This window comes from Gopherus flavomarginatus, chromosome 15 (assembly GCF_025201925.1).
Source record: "Gopherus flavomarginatus isolate rGopFla2 chromosome 15, rGopFla2.mat.asm, whole genome shotgun sequence".
NCBI lineage: Eukaryota > Metazoa > Chordata > Testudines > Testudinidae > Gopherus > Gopherus flavomarginatus.
This window is the reverse complement of record NC_066631.1, coordinates 11,681,051-11,701,369: the sequence shown is the minus strand read 5'-3', so window position 1 is coordinate 11,701,369 and position 20,319 is coordinate 11,681,051. Positions and strand designations below refer to the sequence as shown.

Below are 20,319 nucleotides of genomic sequence, written 5' to 3'. Positions count from 1 at the left end.
TGTGGGAAGGGGAAGGAAGTGTGCGGGTCTTTCCGCTTCCTGTTCCAACGCCCCGTGGTGCTTTGCTACACGTTCCGAGCAGTTTGGTAGCATTGTGAGTCTGCAGCGCGATTTCTGAGATTTCTGTTACAAATGGAGCCTGAGCTGCTGAGGACCTTGCTGATGAATGTTGCCAGCACATCACGCATGGCAGTGGAGCTATTCCTTCAGCTGCAAAGTGACAGTGAGGAGTCAGACGATGATATTGAAACGCCTGACGCTGAAGACACTCAATTGCTTGTGGCAGTAACAGACGTGCTCAGCACCGTGGAACGGCGCCTTTGGGCTTGGGAAACCAGCACTCAGTGGTGGGATCACATCGTCCTGCAAGCCTGGGATGACGAGCAGTGGCTGCAGAACTTTCGGATGAGAAAAGCCACTTTCATGTCACTGTGTGCTGAGCTCGCCCCTACCCTGCGGCGCAGGGACACGAGATTGAGAGCTGCCCTGCCAGTGGAGAAGCGGGTGGCTATTGCAATCTGGAAGCTGGCAACTCCAGACAGCTACCGATCGGTGGCGAACCAGTTTGGAGTGGGAAAGTCCACCGTTGGAACGGTGCTGATGCAAGTTTGCACAGCCATTAATCGCACCCTGTTAAGAAGAACTGTGACTCTGGGGAACGTGCAGGACATTGTGGATGGCTTTGCACAAATGGGTTTCCCTAACTGTGGAGGGGCAATAGATGGGATGCATATTCCTATTCTGTCACCACCCCACCTGGCATCAGAGTACGTTAATCGCAAGGGGTATTTCTCCGTGGTTCTGCAAGCGCTTGTGGATCACCGTGGGCGTTTCACTGACATTTACTCAGGATGGCCTGGAAAGGTGCATGATGCATGCATCTTTCGGAACAGTGCCCTGTTCAGGAAGCTGCAGGCCGGGACTTTTTTCCCAGACCGCAAGATCACGGTAGGGGACGTTGAAATGCCCACTGTGATCCTTGGAGACCCCGCTTACCCCTTAATGCCATGGCTCATGAAACCATATACAGGGAAGCTTGACAGGAGCAAGGACCGGTTCAACTACAGGCTGAGCCGGTGCAGAATGACTGTGGAGTGTGCTTTTGGCCGTTTGAAAGTCCGCTGGAGGTGTCTTTATGGGAAGCTAGATTTGGGGGAAAGCAGCATCTCTGCTGTTATATTCGCGTGCTGTACCCTCCATAATATTTGTGAAGGGAAGGGTGAAAGATTCAGTGAGGAATGGACCTCCGAGGTTCGACGCCTAGAGGATGAATTTGCACAGCCAAAGAGCAGGGCTACTAGGGAGGCCCAGGAAAGGACTTCAAGGATTAGGGATGCTTTAAGGGAGCAATTTGATGCTGAGAACCAACAGTAATGTTTGGTGCCTTTGCTGTGCTTTGTTCTACCTTGGGGTACAATATTTACCACTTCCTGCAATAATAAAACGTATTGTAAAAGCCATAAAATCCTTTATTCAGAGTACAGTACATAAAAGGCCAGGGGGTTAGGGTGGTGGACTGTACATTCAGAGGTTTGAATATGTCCTGTTTTGATTACTGTTCAATGTCTGCTGCACTTCAGGATTACTATGCTGCACGGTAATGGGGGTGGAGTGCACAGGGTAAGAATTATAGTTATCAGGGCTGGTAGGTGATCGAACAGGTGTTGGGGGCAGCTGGGGGTAATAAGAAACTGGCTGCTGGAGAAAGGTGTTTTGTGCAAATACTGGGGAACAAGAAAGAGCTTTGGGAGGGCTGTGGGTTACCACGGTACATATCTGCCTGCATGGCTACGAGAGACTCGAAAGACTCAGTTTGGCGAGCCAGGAGGCTTATCATCTGCTTTGAGGTTTTTTTGATAGCCAATTCCTTTCTCCTGCTTTCTGTTTGCCTCCAGTCATACATTTTCTCTCTCCATTCATACATTTTCTCTCTCCATTCCTGCGTCTTCCTACTTTCTCTGTTGTAGTGATTCCTAACTGCCTTGATCAATTCTTCTTTTGATTTTCTGGGATTTCTTCTCAAGTTCTGCAAGCGACGTGAGGCCGGTGATCCGGCTGCATTAGTCAAGGTCACTAGAAAAAACAAAGATAGAACCATGTAATACACAGAGGCTACATTGTTTATTATCACACAGTGAAGGAGTTTTTAGACTTTTTGTAGCATCCTTCCCACATACCTCACATAACACAGAGAGGCCAGGGAAGCTAAGTCATGGCGAGCAATGAGGTGAGTGTTTCTGACCTGAGTGCACCTGGGAGGGGGAATTGACCGATGGGTCACTGGGGTTTATCTGCACTGGGTACAGGAGGTAGCTGGTGTCCTGCACAGGGGACAGTAGTGAACAGGAAGGTGGTGAGCTGCTGGTGGGGTGGGGGGGGGGGGCGGCGCGGGGAACTGCCGGCCTGCTGGTGGGGGGTGGGGGGGGAACGCACAGCTGTGCTGGCTGCCTTCTGGGAAGGGTGGGGGAACACCGGAGCGCACCGTGGGGCTGGATGCCTGCTGGGAGGGGGGTGGGGGAAGACCGGAGTGCACCGCGGGGCTAGCTACGTGCTGGGAAAGGGGGGGGGGGACACACCGGAGCACACCGCGGGGCTGGAAGCCTGCTGGGAGCGGGGTGGGGGAACACCGGAGCGCACCGCGGGGCTGGATGCCTGCTGGGAGGGGGGTGGGGGAAGACCGGAGCGCACCGTGGGGCTAGCTATGTGCTTGGGGGGGGAGGAGAAGACTGGAGCGCACCGCGGGGCTAGCTACGTGCTGGGATGGGGGGGGGAGAAGACCGGAGCGCACCACGGGGCTAGCTACGTGCTGGGAAGGGGGGGGGGGGGGGGGGCAGAAGACCGGAGCGCTCCGCGGGACTGGATGCCTGCTGGGAAGGCGGAGGGGAGACCGGAGCGCACCATGGGGCTACCTACGTGCTGGGAAGGCGGGGGGGGGGGGGGGAAACCGGAGCGCACCGTGGGACTGGATGCCTGCTGGGAAGGGGGTGGGGAGACCAGAACGCACCGTGGGGCTGGGGGGGGGGGGGACCGCGAACCTGGCGCCCTGCACTCAAGTATCCCTAAATTCTCAACAGGGTTTCCTACTGCCAGATATATCACTGCTGTGTGTTACCTGGGAAGAGAGGGAGGGTCTTCTACAGCAATGTGGATTCCGCCCTGGCCCCTATGCAGCTTGCCTGTGTGCAGCCCTGGTCCCCCCACCCCTCGCTGCACAGTGGATCGGACGAGTTAGCCTGACCGGGACAAGGACCACGGTGGCTCTCCTGATAAACTTGAGAAAGCACATTGTGCACGCTCTGGCTGCAGCTTTTCAAGAGATTACCAAGGCAGATTACAGAGACGTGATAGAGCAAATCAATGGGCTATTCCACGTTTAGGCATGCATGCAGGCAGCCATAACCCAAACCCTCCTCTCCCAAAACATAAAAATCTGCTTACCCCGAGCACGCTCCTCAGTTTCTTCCTCACCAGCAACTTCCAGCTGCTGCGACTGGCTAGCCTCCTCCTGGCTTGAGAAGAGCTCCTGGCTGCATGCCTCCTGGGACTCCGGGGTGTCTCCCTTCACGCCAGTAGCCTCACTGTCGGCTTCCTCTACACCCTCCCCCACTTCTCCCTGCTCTGAACTCTCCATCGTGGTCCTCGGATTGGCAGTGGGGTCACACCCAAGTATGGCATCCAGCTCCTTGTAAAAACGGCAGGTTGTGGGGGCAGCTCTTGAGCGGCGATTTCCCTCACAGGCTTTGCAGTAAGCACTCCTCAGCTCTTTTATTTTGACCCTGCACTGCAACGCGTACCGTTCATGGCCCCTTCTCAGCAAGGACTGCGATATCTGCCCATAGGTATCATAATTTCTCCTTCTGGAGCGCAGCTGTGCTTGCACAGCCTCCTCACCCCAAACACTGATGAGGTCCTGCAGCTCGGAATTGTTCCATGCTGGGGCTCGTTTGGGGCGTGGAGGCATGGTCACTGATGGATTGAATGATTGATTGCACTCCACACCTAGCTGAGCAAACAGGAAGGGGATTTTTAAAATTCCCGTGGCATTTAAAGGAGGGGTCAGCTGAGCCCAGGGCAGTGGAGTGTGCATGATTACCAGAGAGGCTTCTAAGGTATGCTGGGATACCTCCTTATACCACAGAGGTCAATAAAAGCGCTGGTGGGTGTCCACACTTGCTGACCAGCGCTGGATCACCAGCGCTGGAATCCCTACACCCGAGGCTCGACTGGGTGTACAGCCAGCGCTGCAACCAGGGAGTTGCAGCGCTGGCTGTGCTTTGCAAGTGTGGCCACATCCTAAGTTGCAGCACTGTAACCCTCTCACCAGCGCTGCAACTCTGTAGTGTAGCCAAGCCCTCAGTAATCTGATGCATGTCACAGGACAGGAGAGTTTGGCATCTTTTGCTGGCATGGTCTGATTAGACTCTTCACTAGGAAATCAAGCTAGTGCACAGCACTACATCCTGCCCTTACTCAGGCTTGTGCAGCCCCACTGAAGGCCATGCAGGCTGCGCAGGTGTCACTAAGGGCAGGATTTGACTGTCTCCATCAGCCCCTTATGAAGATTCCATGTGATTCACATCCTATCCTCAAGTCCATCTGCTACGACACCACTTGAGAGCTGCCTCACACCTTGTGTAGTAGCCTGAAAGGTCACATAGCAAAAAGCACTTAGACAAATGTAAACTAAAACTTGTATTCAAAGTTAGTTTTCCCTAACTGATGCCTGCAGGGCTCTGTTGGAATAGTCTTCACTTTGAGTTGGTGCTCTGGTCTGTCATGCACATCTGAGTTTGACTACTGGTACCAAGTTGGCAGCGGCTGAGGGAGAGGAAGCCTGAGTGCTTAACCCCCAGGTTGTTTTTGAGTGTGGACAAGAGAAGACTAGAGTTCTGTGACCTTTATTGTCTGGTACTCTTTGACTGGTCATTGCCAAATAGCCTAACACTGGAGAGCCAGGGTTCGGTGGTATAAAGTATTAGTTGCCAGTATTTGCAAACTGGGAGATTATTTAGATTAATATCTCTTATGGTCTGCCAGAGCTAGAAACATTTTGCCAGCCTAATATGTTTTTTAGACACCAGTAACCAAAATGTAGGATCTTTACTTTAAAAAACACAGGACAGTAGACACTTCTCCTGGCACATATCACCCACCTCCCAAACCCCACTTTCCCTGGGCACAGACAAAATAAGCAATGGTGAAAGGATAAAGCCAAATGAAAGCTAGAACCTTAGGAGACCGATCAACAGCTGTTACACAACTGCTACTCATAGTGGAGTCAGCAGAAGCTGCATGTGTTCAGAATCAGGACCCCTTAGAAAATGCAACTAATGTAGCAAGAATTGGATAAATTGCTCACGGAACAGATTACAAGCATGAAATCTTGCTGCTAAGAGAAGAGGATTTCAAAGGCCTCTTCACTCTCTGCTTCTAGCAACGTGGTCAGAAGAGATTATGGTAAGTTGTAGATCTAAATAGCTTGACAGGGAGAAAGCATGTTTGGGGAACGCAAAACCTTCCTGCACATCAGCACCTTTCCCTGCCAATCCTCAATAGCTCCCTCAAACCATACATATATGGCAAAGAGAGAACACCACTGCTACTCAAACTGTCTCAGCCTAGTTCAGTGGGCACTATCTTGGGATGCAGCTGAAGAGAAATATGCAGCATCTCACCTGCTATCACCACAAAATCAGAGCTTTCATTTTTATTTTCATCTTTATTTGTGTGTTGTGTAAGCACCACTTCTCTAGATTGTTTCAAACAGCTATTAGAATTGTAATCCAGTTTCAAAGTGCTATGCCAGCATTAGAATATAGTAATGAGCAGGAGCACGTGATCATTCTGTAAGATTTGTCTGAATAGGCATAAAGGTGGCAGTAAAATACTGCAGTCAGTTTAAACCCTGTAAATGTTAATACTCAGCATACAGGGTAACACAATGGTGGATGAACATAGGGGAAAAAGTAATATCTAAAAACAGGCTAGATTTAACCTACCGGAAGCAAGAGCTATGCCAAGCTTCATTAACAGTCCTGTACAGTCGTTGACCAGCTGGAATGCTGTCCCCACAGCCCAGACATCTCCAGACCTCTTCACCTACACACGAAAAGCAGAGCATTATTAGAATGGCTACCAAACAGCATAAGCTCTCTTCATGCTATCAGGCAAGAATTCCCACAACCTCTGTTAGGACAATGCTTGAGTTACATGTTCAATGTCAATTCCTCCAGGGCTAGAAAAGTAAAAGCCAGTGCCACTATCTGACACTTAACTCTAGAAAACATTTCCATTTCCATTTTGGGGCATTTCCAACCGGAACCTTAACACACTTGTGTCCAAAGACCTGTATGCCTCACTACAATGGCCATCAGTGTCATTGTGCTCTGCAGTATAAAGCAGGACTCAGATAAATAAATCAAGCAGTCACACTTGGTTGCCTTTCTCTCATGCCCAGAAATAAGGACAAACTAGTTCAGTACTTCAGCTATTACTCACGAATATTATATGCTAGGCTAGCATAGAAGCCAAGCTAGCATTTGCCCCATGCTAATGACTCAGAAGATTTACAGCAATTCATCTAATTAACTGGATTTCCTAGGAAACAGAAAAGGCGATAAGGGAGAATAAAAAGAGGTTTGTTTAAAGAAGAATAGCCTTGACTGCCAGTCAGCTCACTTGTTACCATAAAGACAAAATGGTTGAGGTAATATCTTTTATTGGACCAACCTCTGTTGGTGAAAGACAAATTTTTGAGCTACACAGCGCTCTTCTTCAGGAACAGACGTGGGTTTCTTTCACCAACAGAAGTTGGTCCAATAAAAGATATTACCTCACCAGCCCAGTGTGTCTAATGTCCTGGGACCAGAGATACATCATTTTTACAAGCATTTATGTGGCCTAAAGACAATTCCAGTTGTAAGTGGCAACTGGGTTTTGGAAAAGATGAACAAATCCTACAGGCTTACTGTTTCCTGGGGTTACCGACCCTTCAGAAGCAGCTGGAGACTGGCAGAAGGATTTTAAGGCCTCTACTAGAATAGACACGATGATATGACAAGTTCCCGAGCAGTTTACAAACTTGGACAACAAAAGGATTGTAAGGTGGGGGGGGGGTGGAAAGAGTGTTTGGTGTACAAGGGCAGACTGCTTCAATTGTAGAGGGCAGCATGGCAGAGTCATGAAGCTAGGACTAAAGGAAACTAAGGAGAAGTTGGTGGGGGAGGTTCTGGGGCCTGCAATATGCAGGAGGTCAGACTACATGATCATGATGGTCCCTTCTGGCCTGAAAGTCTACCAATCTATGGGCTTGGCTACACTCACACTTTACAGCGCTGCAACTGGGGTGTGAAAAAACACCCTCCTGAGCGCTGCAAGATACAGCGCTGTAAAGCGTCAGTGTAATCAGGGCAGCAGCGCTGGGAGCGCGGCTCCCAGCGCTGCATGCTACACCCGTAAGGGATGTGGTTTACATGCAGCGCTGGGAGAGCTCTCTCCCAGCGCTGCCGCTCTGACTACACTCACACTTCAAAGCGCTGCCACGGCAGCGCTTTGAAATTCCAAATGTAGCCATACCCTATGAGACACAAAGAGATGATTGGGAAGTGAGAGCAAAGTTTAGGTGCTGTCAAGAGTGTGGAAAGACATGTCACATAGTGGAGCAATTGTCAAAATGCATCTTTTTTGTACTCAAAGTTTTGTTCAATTGAGGCTGCATGGAAAGGATATGCTAAAAGAAGGAACCCAACACTCATTTATCAAGCATTCATCTAAGAGGCCAGACTTCCAATTTATGAGCAGCCAGTTTTCAGAGAACAGGAAAGCCTGACAGAAGCTCAGTCAACCCCACTATCACCACCTCCCTGAGCCACATGTAACAAGAGTTGGCTCCTGTTCAGGGTCACCTGCTAGCACTGAGTGTCTGCAGCAAATTATAACTGGGCAGGGTACAGTACTGACATATGCAATGGCTCCCTGGGGAGCAAAAGCCATTTCCAAATGTCTTTCCAGTTACCACCCTCTGTGCATTCATAAAGAGTGGCCAAGGGAGCCAGAGTTTCTGCTCAGTGTGTTAATTTTTCTGAGGCTTTCATGAACTGCAGGTTCCTTGTTTGCTCAAGATGCAGAAGCAAACATTCAACTCAGGGACCTGCAGGCCCAGATTCTGCACTAATCACTTCTGCTGGACTCAGAGAGCTAGAAACTAGGATGCACATCCATCTATTTACAAGTTTTGTTTTCCAAATCTTCAGGATACTGCATTTGAGACACAGATCCTTAAGAACACAAACACCACAGGGTTTCTACTCTTCACTAGAAAGCTTGGAAAGAAAGAAATTTAATGCCTGAAATCTAGCCTTCACACGCTTAGGTAACCAGACCAAGCAGAACAGAGCTCCTACGTTACTTTTCTCCTCAGGTATGATCAACTCCAGCAGATACACTCCACTGTCCAATGCTGAGAGGAAAACACACTGGTGCGTTTCAGGATTCAGAACTGAAGTTTCTTTTCAAAACAACCCCAGATATCACAGGGAGCCAGATTTATTGCCTCATCTTGTCAATTCTTTGCCTGGTTCTCCAACATCAAGGTTTGGGATGGAGATGAAGTTGCTAGATCAAATTTTCAATTACCAGAAAAGGTTCACCAGATATGAGAAGCCAATCTAATCTGCCATGGACCTCTTGGCATAGTGCATTCTGCACACCTCAGATGGAAAGGTCAACAACTTGCTTATCAATGACCATGAACAAATAATCTGTGCATTCATGACAGCTCAAGAGCTAAGAGTTTCTACTGCACCATGTGGCAGCAGATGAGTAGAGTCATCCTGACAACCTATGGCAAAGAGAGAACCTGGAAGAGTAGAAAAGGCAGGGCACCACAATGGGAGAGGAACCAAGACTAGGAGAAAAACCTGATTCTAGAAACCATTAATTAGACTTCAATAATGATTAACATTTGCTCTAGGTACTCTCCTCAAACACCCTTAGGATAATCTTTCATTGGAGAACATATCTCTCTTTAAAAACAGCAAAGAGTCCTGTGGCACCTTATAGACTAACAGACGTTTTGGAGCATGAGCTTCCATGGGTGAATACCCACTTCATCAGATGCACCTCTCTCTTTAAATCACTCATGGCTTTTCTAAATATTAACAGATATTTAACTCAGTTTCCTGGTCTCATCCTCAGCATTCATAATGAGACAGGAAGCTGCAAGGGATAGGAAGTCACAAGTCTCTCACCTCCAGTGCAGAGATCAATATATGTACACGTATCTAAGTAACTCAAGCAACAAACAAGACCCACCCTAACAAAAAACGGTTTGCTAGTTTAAGTGACACTGTCCATACAAACTGAGTTAAACTCATTTAAGCTACAAATGTATCAAATAATCAATTCTTCCTCCAGTTAGCTTTGGCTCAATACCATAAGCGGCTTTACCCCTTTCTGCTACTTAGAATATAGGACTCCAGTTGACCTTATTCACAGACACAACGTTGATTTAAAACCCAAGAGAAAGATGCAGAAGGCCACAGCCTCTGCTTCATTCACTTAGTATAGGAATGTGCACTTCAGTTTCCAATAAGGCTGATGCATGTTCCAGAGTAAAGGGTAAGTTTCTGAACCCATGTGCCTGAGAAGTTACACATGAGGATAAGGAGCAAAACCATTCAGCGTCCCCAAAAGTGTAAATAAAAAATGCAATAGGTGAACTAGATTTGGACATCCTGCCTTCTGTTGGATAAAATATAGTCTCTGTGCACAAGATACACGTTCTTTACATCCAGCTCCCTCTATTTAGTGTCATAAGCATACCATGTACTGTACAAAACAGAGCCTTTGCTCCAAGGAATTTAAAGGCACAAGTTACCACACTGTTAGTTAATGTGACTGACAGTCACCTAAAGGCTCAAACAGGACTTCACAAATTCACCTAAGTTCTCAGTAATCACCTCACTTGCGACGTAATGTTATACAGCTGCTGCATTGCAGTGTCAAGACTACACAACAGTTTAGGAAAGCAAGTGAAAAATTATGTATTCAGCTGAAGCAATCCCTTGTTGGCTTAGGTATCCAGGAGAAACAGTGAGGATGAAAAAGACAACAGAAGTACCGAATCAACAAAGTAGGTCATTCAACTCAAATTCCTCCAGGCCAACAAGAATGCTGCTGGGTGAAGGAGCAAAGGAAGTGCCTCATTGCTTAGCAGTGTACCCTCTACAGATAATCTATAAGGCTAACCCTCAACTAGAAAGATGGTAGCTGCAATGGAATCTCTCAAAGTGAAGGGAGTATAAAGCATGGGTGGAACCTCAACAACAAAGGACCCCATTGGGATTTTGCATGTCTGGGAATGCAAGTCTCTGCATAAAGAGAAATCAGACATAATAAAAGACCACAACTGAGTGCCAAAAACAGATTAGTCTGGATGCCTACACAAAGAAAGAGAAAGAACAGACACTTTTGTGGAGCACTGGGACAGGAAGGCAATTCACAATGCGAGTCACAACTCTCTTTCCTTCAAGCTTTCTGTATGACTGCCAGACCAACTTATCTACAACAGATCTGTCTGTATGCCCAGAAGGTCACTATGCCTGCAGGACAGGTTGGAAAATTCTGCTGAAATTTTCACTAAAGCTTCAAAAAAAACTGCAAAGAATCCTGTGGCACCTTATAGACTAACAGACGTTTTGGAGCATGAGCTTTCATGGGTGAATACGAAACTGTTATAGATCAATATTTAAGACCAAGAGAAAGCTGTAATAGCCAATGAAAGAAATAATAAAGATTCAACAGCAATTTTACATTATCAAGTGAGACGTTTACATGGTCTTTCAACATTGTGCAAATTATGCCTCAAGCTGATGTCCATGTTCCACTGCCCAGAAAAGGATACAAGAGACCGGAGAACACAAAAATATCTGCAGTCTCCACCAATGGAGAGAACAGGGTCACTCTGAACTCACATGTCAGCTATGATATGCACAGCAGTTAAAGGAGCTGCACACCCAGCCTTTAGCTGGGTCATTATTAGGCACAAGCTTATAAGTGACTTCTTGATACCATGCATCCACTTCTGTGCCCTGCTGTTCTGCACTCAGCTAGCAATTCACAATCCCTCCCACTCACCCAGATCAGTGTGCCAGTGATGGAGAAAAAGCAAAAACTTATGGCCCTACACTCATACAGATGGCTTGGCTGGCCCTGTCCACCAATCCCCGGAGATGTGCGGAGACTACAAGTAGGATGTGAGCAGAGAGGCTGCGCCAGGACTCCAGGGAAGGGGTATGGGAGGGGCTATACCCTGACCATAGGGGGATGTGAGGGGAGTGGGTTGTGCCAGAGTCCCAGGGGAGAGAGGCTATGCCAAGGCCCTAGGGGAGGGGTCCACAGAAGGGGCACCGGGGGAGTGAAAAGAGCCTCAGGGGGCAGAGCAGCGGCCCCGGCTCCCCGCTAGCTCCTGTTGCCTGGTGCGAGCAGCCGCAGGCAGCACCTGTCCCCGTCGGGCGGGCCTGGCACGCAAAGCGCTTAGCCGCCCCCGCTGGCAGCCCAGCCGGTGATGGAACCGCGCTCTGCAGCGGCCGGGGACAGCAGAGCCGAACACCCCCAGTCCGGGGGCGGGGGGCGGGGCGCGGGGCCTAGGCAGTGCAGAGACCAGAGCCACCCCCCACAGCCCCTCACCTGGCAGCCCCTCCATCGCCCGGCCGGGCTCGCTCCCCTCAGTGCGGCGCGTGGCCAAAGCCCCTCCACCAGATCTTCAGACCTCGCCCGCACATGTGACGTCAGCCTCTACGGAATGCGGGGTGGGTCATACCGCACCTGGCCCAGGGGGCCTGCAACGCCCGCCCCGGGGCAAATACTGCACCGCCCCTTCCCTGCCGCTGGCCAATCAAAGCTCCGCCCATCTCTGGAAGCCCCGCCTCTTTATGGTCACAGGCCAATCACCGACCTATCCATTGATAAGAACCCCGCCAATCCGCACCACAGACCGCCCCCTTTTCGGGTATAGGCCAATCACAGATCGGCTCCGCCCCCTCCCACCTCCTCCCTAACGCCACACGTGCTAAACCAGCTGGGAGATTCGGGGCGGGACGTGGCTGCATCCTAGCGCCTCGTTCTTGTATCGCCGCTCTCTTGCTGCATGAGCCAGGGCAGCTGTAAAGGGGCGAAACTAAAGTAGCCCATAGATGCCAGCCCTCATCTACTGCCATCCGCAAACCTCGCTTCCACGCTGTGCTAGCCCCCCTACTTACTCCACCTCCTGCCACCACAACTCTCTTACAGTTCTCTAAGAGCAGGTGAAAGGCTTGGTGCCCACCCCCACACCTGCCCGCCTTTCCCCCCCTTGTTTTAACCTGGGGTGCATATTCCTTTCCACCAGAGGTTCTCAAACTGTGGTTCATGAGCTCCATGCAGGGATCCCTGCATAGTTCCATTTAAGCTGCATGCGTGGGAAGTTGCACATAAAACAATGAAAAGCCACTCACCTAATTCGTGGAGCTGCACATGCAAGATTCCCCTAATTAGGTACTTGGACCCTTGAGAAGATACACATGTACAGTGATGTGGTGGTCTGGGGTGGGAAGAGGGGGCAGGCGGGAGGGAACAGTGGGGTGTGGGGGGGGGGACTTTGGGACATGGTAGGCTGTGGCGGCCAGAGGAAGAAGTGACTTTCCCCAGGTCCAGGGCTGCAGCTGTCTAGCAGAGACAGCCCTCCTTCCCAGCCTTAGATCTGTGGCTGCTATGGCAGAGGACAGACCCTTCTTCCCAACCCCAGCTTGGGGGCTACTGCCGGGGGGGGGGGAAGAGAGGGCATAACCATTGCATTAGAAAGATAAGACTACTGGTATTAAAATATGAGTTGTGTGCTTTTATTTGTAGAACAAAAAAAGTTAATTATTATTTTGTATATACCGCTTTTATCCAAAGCGATTTACAACAGATAGCTAATCGTACAAACAACATTTTGGTCCACTGAGACCCTCAGCAATTTTCAAGTGGTCCGGGAAAAAAAAAAGTTGGAGAACCACTGCTTTACCGTGTACAATAGCAGTTTTTACTCGGCTCAACCCCTCCCCTATTCAGGCTTTTATCGTGCCGTTTATTTTTTTTTGGTCTTCCTCTGAAATCTCAAGATTGCTAGTAACGGTGAAACTTTTTTAACTATGTAAATGACATTAAAGGATGGGAGAGATTGAGTCCAGGCAGAAGTAGGACAAGGCCATTCATGAGTCCCCACTCTTGAGCAGATTCACCCCCCCATACAAGTTTCCTGATTTAAAAAAAGTCACTTTTTTCTTTTTAAGACATAAGTAGTGAAACAAAGGGATGCCTGCTTTTTTACTTTCTCTGTCAAAAGAGGTATAGTTCAATCTCACAGATGGTCTGTTTAGACTAGAAATAGCTGGCCTATATGCTAATACAGGTAGCACCTTCAGCTCTAAGGAATGTTCTCTATGTGAAAGGATCAGTGAGTATAGAGGATATCCCTTTAAGTCTAGTCTCCAGCATCCTCAAAAACAGTTTCATTGCCATTTATCAGAAGACAGCAACAACTGGTTCCTTCTTTGAGTGAAGAATACATCATGGACATGCATCCTACAGAGCAGGTGTACCAACAGCAGCCCTGATACTGCTAACATTTTCCACAATAATATAGATATAAAATATTTTTTCTGCTACTGTGTTCACAGTAATGCCTCCTACAGTGAAATTCCAAGTAGCACAAGGCAAGAGCACTGCACTTCCTTACACAAAAGGAATCCATACAGGCTGAGGTCAATGTAAAACCATTTTTTATTCTAAATCACTTTCACAACAGTGAAAATTAGTGAACAGTAAAGGGTTGCATTGTATGTGCCATCTTTCTCTAACTGCAGACCATGTGCAGTCTGAATACAAGGGAGGGAAAAATGATACAATACAAAATGCACACTAAGAAAATCAAAAGCATTAACACTTAAACTATCTAATTCTTGGATTGCCAGGAAACTAATGACTCTAAATTCTGTCATTGCAGCCTCTTCAGTCTTCATCCCTTCAGCGTCTCAAGAGCAACTGGCAAAATAAGCTTAAAATTTTATATTTTAAAACAAAAAAATGTTTGTTAAGTCTGGTTTAATACCCTCTTTTGTTCATGTTACAGCTGAATTTCTCACTGTCATCTTCAAAGGATAAAAGCTTTGAAGAAATAATCTTCATACCAGATTACTTCTAGAAGAACACGCTCTCTTTCCTAGCATAGCAGTTTCTCAGAATAATGGTAGAAGGGAAGGAAATAAAATCCCTTTTACATTAGCAGATGAACATTCCCTTTTCACCAGCAGGTGGAGCTGCCTCTCAATAAAACATCAAGGCAGTTAAAAAGCTTCATAATATGGCCAGTTGACGATAAAAATGCACGCAATTTCCAAAATATGCACTACAGAAGCCAATTAGAAGGGATGAAGTTCCTGAAGTGCCTGTACTGTTCAAACAGCACTTGAATTACCTATACTCAACCAGATCTTCCATCTTGGTATATGATGGATGAGGTAAACTATTGCAGAAGCCAGCTTTGCAAAATCGTGCTTGCTGAGGAGACTTTTGGGGCAGGCAAACAAAACTCCTACCTGCTCTTCCCAAACCATCATGCTACAGGTGGATGAACACTTTGTGTTTAGGCAAGTAAGTTTCATTGCTACTGCTCATGGTTGTCCTGCTCAGACACTTCATCCTTGTACATGAGAAAAAGCCTAGCTCCTGAAGCAAGTCCATGAGTTTCTATATATTGATTTGTTTTGTCAGATATCATGATTTATCGCCCAGGAAGTCAAAAAATTCCTCTTTACAGAAGGTGAGTCTCTGACTATTAGTGATCTGAGTCAAAGAAACAGCATCTCAAAATAAAGACAGAAGAGAATCCTTTTGAAAGTGTCCAGTTAGAATTAGAAGAAAGTCAAACAGAGGTAAAAAATCCCTCATATTTCAGGTACTGTGGATCCAGAGAATCAATCAGAAACACTTTCTAAAGCTTTATACCTAACAGAATTCCATAAAAGCTTTCAGAGTTGTGGGCACAACTTCTGCAACATCCTCCTCCAGGCACAAAAATATTTGTAATCTCCTGTCCTTCAAATTATCATCTTTGGTAAACCTGCAGCAGCTCTTGCACTACAGCTATTCCTTACATGCTGGAAGCAGCTGGGCACTACCACACAGGCAATGGTCTTACACTATTCCCTACAGTGGCACCTGCTAGGCAAGTTTAGATTTCATTTTTTGCCAAAATAAATGTGTTTGAAAAGTTAACCTCACAACTCACTTAATATATCCCCATTGTGGCCTCTCCCCCCAAACAAGATGATCTCAGATCTGTAAAATGATTTTATTCAGAGTACACAATAGTCCTGGATGTCTCACAGCTTTGGAAGAAGGAGTGAGTGCAGCTACAGCAATAGAGTTATGAAGGTACTATCCACGAGTAAAGCCAAAGACAGCTGCACAAACCCAAGAAAAACAAACACTGCTTTGTCACTGAGGAACAGCACTGCATGTGGCCAGAGAGGTACTCTGCCATCCAACAATCCTACTCAATCCCATGATGAGAGAATTTTCAAGAGTCTAGCTCCGGAAATTCAGATTATTTTACAATTTTAGGCTGAAGTTTCTTAATCCCTCCAGTTACAGACATTCAAGTGCCATGGACTTTTCACAACTCTGGTCAGTAACAGCAGGTATAGAACACTGGTCTCCAAAGCTGATTCCATTTTCAGGCAGATGCCCTCCCAAAGAAGTCTTATTAGTGCCGGAAGATATTTCCTGGCAAGAACTGGACTTTGATATAAAAAGATTTAAGAATGTTCTGGAACTTCAGTTGACGCATTTCTTTCCCATCATGGATGTTACACACATGATACTGATGAACAATGCAGTAGGTTCCTTTCCTCACCCGCCCACACTCCTTCAGCACCAGTGTCTTCCACATAAACCTGGCCTAGCTGATTGGCACAGGATTTCAAAGCAACGCTCCCTTTGAGAGTGAAGCTCAAAGCTAGGTCCATGGATATATCTGGATACCAGCGGTATGAGACATGGCTGAGGTAAGACATGCTTTTTAACTGTTATTTAATTCCAAGGTTCTGGTGCAACATGCGAGATTCCTCAATATGTTGTGGCACCACTGATTCCTGGAACCTGTGATTAGCAATGGAACCAGACACCAAAAGGTTTAAAGTGGGATGGGGGAGCAGTTTTTAACTAGTTCAGAGACCCTGATGACCAGGAATATACAGGGTATAGAGCAGTTATGCAATCAACAGCCAGAACATGATCACCAGAGCCACAAACAGGAAGAGACGGGATAGGAACTGCTCATCCACATACTGGGGAGTCCCCGGAACAGCTGAAAAACAGGAAGTAAAACAGTTCAGTTCTTTCCTCTTCTTCAAGATGTAGTATATACTGCACATAGCATATTCACAAGTCTAGAGAGATTAGCAAGGAACCCACCAGCTGACAGACTGCTACTGGCAAAATTTCTTTGTTACAGAAATGATTCAGACTGCCTCACTCACACTGGGAATTAGGAAGGAATGCAAAACATCAGATCCACAAAGCAAGATTAGGCCTGGCGACATGATCCTACTCAAGCTTGCAGTCCTCACCAGATATTTACAAAAGACAATGCTGAAGTAAGTCTATCTCAGCCAGGTGCTTCTACACCAGTGGTCCCCAATCTTTTCCAGGTGGCGGGCACCGGACGATGAGCCACGAGGACCGTGGCCGGCAGACAAGCACCTGCTGTAATGCGGCCAAAAAGCGGCAACGTCAAGAGGTGTGGCTACTGAAATGCCGCCGAAAATCAGAAGCATTTCAGTGGCGATGCCTCTTGGCGGCGCTGCTTTTCGGCAGCATTTTGGCGGCAACACCTCTTGATGATGCCTTTTTTCAGCGGCATTTCAGCAGATGCTTGTCTGCCAGCCAGTATGCGGGTGCACAGAGAGACCCTAGCGGGCACCATGGCACCCACGGGCACCGCGTTGGGGACCACTGTTCTACACTACAAAGTTTTGCATCAGCCTTTGTCCTCCACAAGAGGAAGCTACCTCAGAATAAGCAAGTTATAAACAGACAGAAAATCTTAAGGGGAGTCTTATACCAATAAAACTAGTGGGAAGCTTAAAGGAGCTGAAAACTAAGTGTCTCCGTCTGGAACAAAATACTGAGCCTGCAGATGAACAACAGATTTAAAAAAGGATTACTGACGATCATTAATTTCCAGAAGCTAGGCGTGGATAACAAGGGATGGATCACTCAATTTCCTGTTCTGTTCATTCTCTCTGAAGCACCTGTTATTGGCCACCGTCAAAAGATAGGCTACTCGGCTAGAAGGACCATTGGTCTGACCCAGTAAGGCCATTCTTATGTACTTATTTAACCCAAACCAGCACATATCCACAGTCTCTAGCTCCAAACAGACACATGCTTATGCAGATAGTACAAAGCAAGGTACAACTAACGGCCTAAATGAAGATGCCAAGGGGTATACAACTTAGCAGCCCTTTCAAGAGCTTGAGAATCCAGTTCATTTTTCTCTCATTATTCCAAATGAAATACATGGACTGGGGCTCCTTTACTCTATACACAGTATGGCAGACTATTGGCTAAAAGGTTTATCACAGGCAGCCCTGGAAATCTTGGGCTGTAGGTTTTCTGCCCAAAACAGGCAGACTCTTGCAGTTTGAGTACTGTGCAGAGGGACTGCCAAACCCTTCAGCTTTACAGGCTGTTTGGCAATCCTCAGAATGAGGACACTGTACTAAAGTAACCCAACTGGTTTTACTCAATTGACAGCACTGAAATTAATTCACCAGGAAGTTATCTGTTGTAGCACATAAGTGATCATCTTGAAGATGAACTGCAAAGCAAAGAAAGTAGTGTTCTTGCTTTTTCTTCTTCTTTATGGTACATAAAGACTGATAACTTTTTTGGGATGAAAAAAGATCATCATATATTGTGTATGTGGGAGCTGTCCTTTTTAAAAATGCTAGAAATTCAGGTCTCAACTTCTCTGGCTTTCCTAGAGAATCTTTTGGAGGACTGGAATGGAAGCGCTCAGATCACTGAAGGGGCTTTCCCAGTTCTCACCTGAGTGGAAGGAATGTTCAGTCAGATTGTTTTAAAACATTTTTTGTTAAAACCTGTTTAACCTACAATGTCACTATTGTTCTCCAGTTCTTCAATCCTCCAAAAAGCCCTTCAGCAAAGCAGAGAGAAGTCATAAGCTGGTATTTTCTAATGTAAAACCACCAGAAAAACACCTTTAAAATGTATTTTATATAATACACAGCAAAGGTTTTCCCTTTGTTGTTCACCTTTAAATGATTAGCTCTACAGTGCACCAACACAGTGTGCTCAAAGGGGTGTTTCCCTACGTGTTGTTTCACTGGTTTACTTTGGCATACAGACAAGTTAGTGATTTAGCAGGTTCTTTGCTTGAAAGATACAAATTAATCTATATGAAATTTATTCTCCTGTGAGATTTTCCCAGAAGGTGAGATGCATAATACCTGGTGGAGGCCGCCCATCATTTATGTTGAATGCTGTGGCAAATATACCGAAGGGAAATGCCCCAATTCCAAACGACATTTGGAAGCCACCATCTCCAAACCCAAAGCCCTGGAATCCCTGCAAAGAAGGAAAAAATGGAAGTGAAACTTACTGTCATTTATACTGCAAGACAGAGTAAAGCCAAATATTCCATGTCAATGGACTCCTTTAGGCTAAATGTCTGGCAGTTGTCAGTATGTGCCTGTATGGTCCCACACGTCACTGCAGCTCATGTTTGAGGGCTACAAGTTAGCAAATGCTAAATGTTTTTGTAATTCTCTCACTAGATATCTGACAATGTATCATAATTTATATAATTTGATATCACTCACTGTGTTTTTAAAAAAGCTTTAATTATGAGTCAATATCTGCTGTCCATCAATCTAAAACAAAAGTAACATGAAAAATTACCCAACATTGCTTCTCAGGATATATGTAAAGTGCTGTGCACAGTCACTTTAAAATTGTGTTCCTATAGCACCATAGGAAGCTTTATGGGGAGGAGGGGGAAGAGTTCTTGCCCCAAGGAGCCTACAATAGGTTATATACAACATAATGTGATGTAGGAGGGAAGGAAGGGTTGCTTTATGATCCAACATCACTGACTGACTGTAGAGGGTCCAAAGCAAAATTGCAGAGTTAGTCTAGCCAAGCAGAAAGATGAAACTCCTGAATCAAGGAACATCCAAATCCTTTAAATGGGTGCAATGTTTAGGAAACAACTATACCGCTACCTTGATATAATGCTCAGGGGCGGCTCTAGACATTTCGCCGCCCCAAGCAGGGCAGCATGCCGCGGGGGGGCGCTCTGCCAGCTTGGCATGCTGGGGCCTGGAGCCACCCGTGATAATGCCACCCGATAAAACACGAATTTGGATATAACGCGGTAAAGCAGTGCTCGGGGGGGGGGGGGGGGCTGCGCACTCCGGTGGATCAAAGTAAGTTCAGTATAACATGGTTTCACCTATAACGCGGTAAGATTTTTTGGCTCCCAAGGAGGTGTAGTATGAAACAAAACAATGATACTGTAAGGAATGGCTGTGGGAGAGCAAACAGTTACCCTAGTGCCAGACTCCACCAATCCAAAGAAGATTGCCGCCTTGTCTCAGAATTATACCAATGGTATCAGTTCTGGAGAATACCCTAGTTTCTAGCTGTCCAGCTTTGAGTGTACACAGAACTGATCCCAGTGACATAATTCTTAGACCTAGAGTTTATGGACTAATCCCCTGACTCTTCTGTCTAGTTGACAGTTGTCTTGTCCTCAACTCCCTACAAAAGGGGCCAGATGCAGCCAGGAGCGGCGCCAGGGTTTTTGGCATCCTAGGCAGGGGTCCTTCCGGGCTCCCAGTCGTTGGCAGCAATTCTGCGGAGAGGGGAGTCCTTCCGCGCTCCTGGTCTTTGGGGCACTTCAGCGGCGGGTCCCGGAGCGAGTGAAGGACCCGCCACAGAATTGCCGCCACCGACCCAGAGTGCGGAAGGTCCCCACGCCGTCGAATTGCCGCCGAGGGCAAAATGCCGCCCTCCCAAATCCTGGTGCTCTAGGCGACCGCCTAGGTCGCCTAAATGAACGCGCCGGCCCTGGATGCAGCAATGCTTCTTTGCATGGCAACTCCTGCAGGTTCGGAAACTGGAGAAGCAGCACCACTGCTGCAATGTCTTTATGCCAGATTCCTCCAATTAATGGCAGCACTTGCTGAAAGGTTCTACCAAGATGCAGCA

At 47.1% G+C, this 20,319-nt stretch overlaps 2 protein-coding genes across 4 annotated transcripts in view; both read right to left on the bottom strand.

The window, feature by feature from the left end:
- LOC127034602 (E3 ubiquitin-protein ligase RNF185) overlaps positions 1 to 20,319 on the bottom strand; it is a 71,177-nt gene that overhangs the window by 38,203 nt on the left and 12,655 nt on the right. Inside the window, exons 6-7 of one of the 3 annotated variants that reach the window (XM_050923594.1) lie at positions 18,558 to 18,675; positions 6,000 to 6,099 (exon numbers count right to left, since the gene is read on the bottom strand). In XM_050923594.1, the coding sequence (XP_050779551.1) occupies positions 6,000 to 6,099; positions 18,558 to 18,675 (218 nt within the window). Of the gene's footprint in view, positions 1 to 5,999; positions 6,100 to 11,688; positions 11,845 to 13,785; positions 16,391 to 18,557; positions 18,676 to 20,319 lie in introns of those variants that run through there. The other 2 variants (XM_050923595.1, XM_050923597.1) reach the window with 2 other exon arrangements.
- On the bottom strand, positions 1,495 to 3,959 carry LOC127034623 (uncharacterized). The gene is made up of 2 exons (XM_050923665.1): positions 3,439 to 3,959; positions 1,495 to 2,073 (listed from the first exon to the last, which is right to left on the bottom strand). Exons 1-2 carry the CDS (start codon positions 3,629 to 3,631, stop codon positions 1,637 to 1,639), a joined length of 630 nt encoding a protein of 209 aa, XP_050779622.1. The 5' UTR covers positions 3,632 to 3,959; the 3' UTR covers positions 1,495 to 1,636.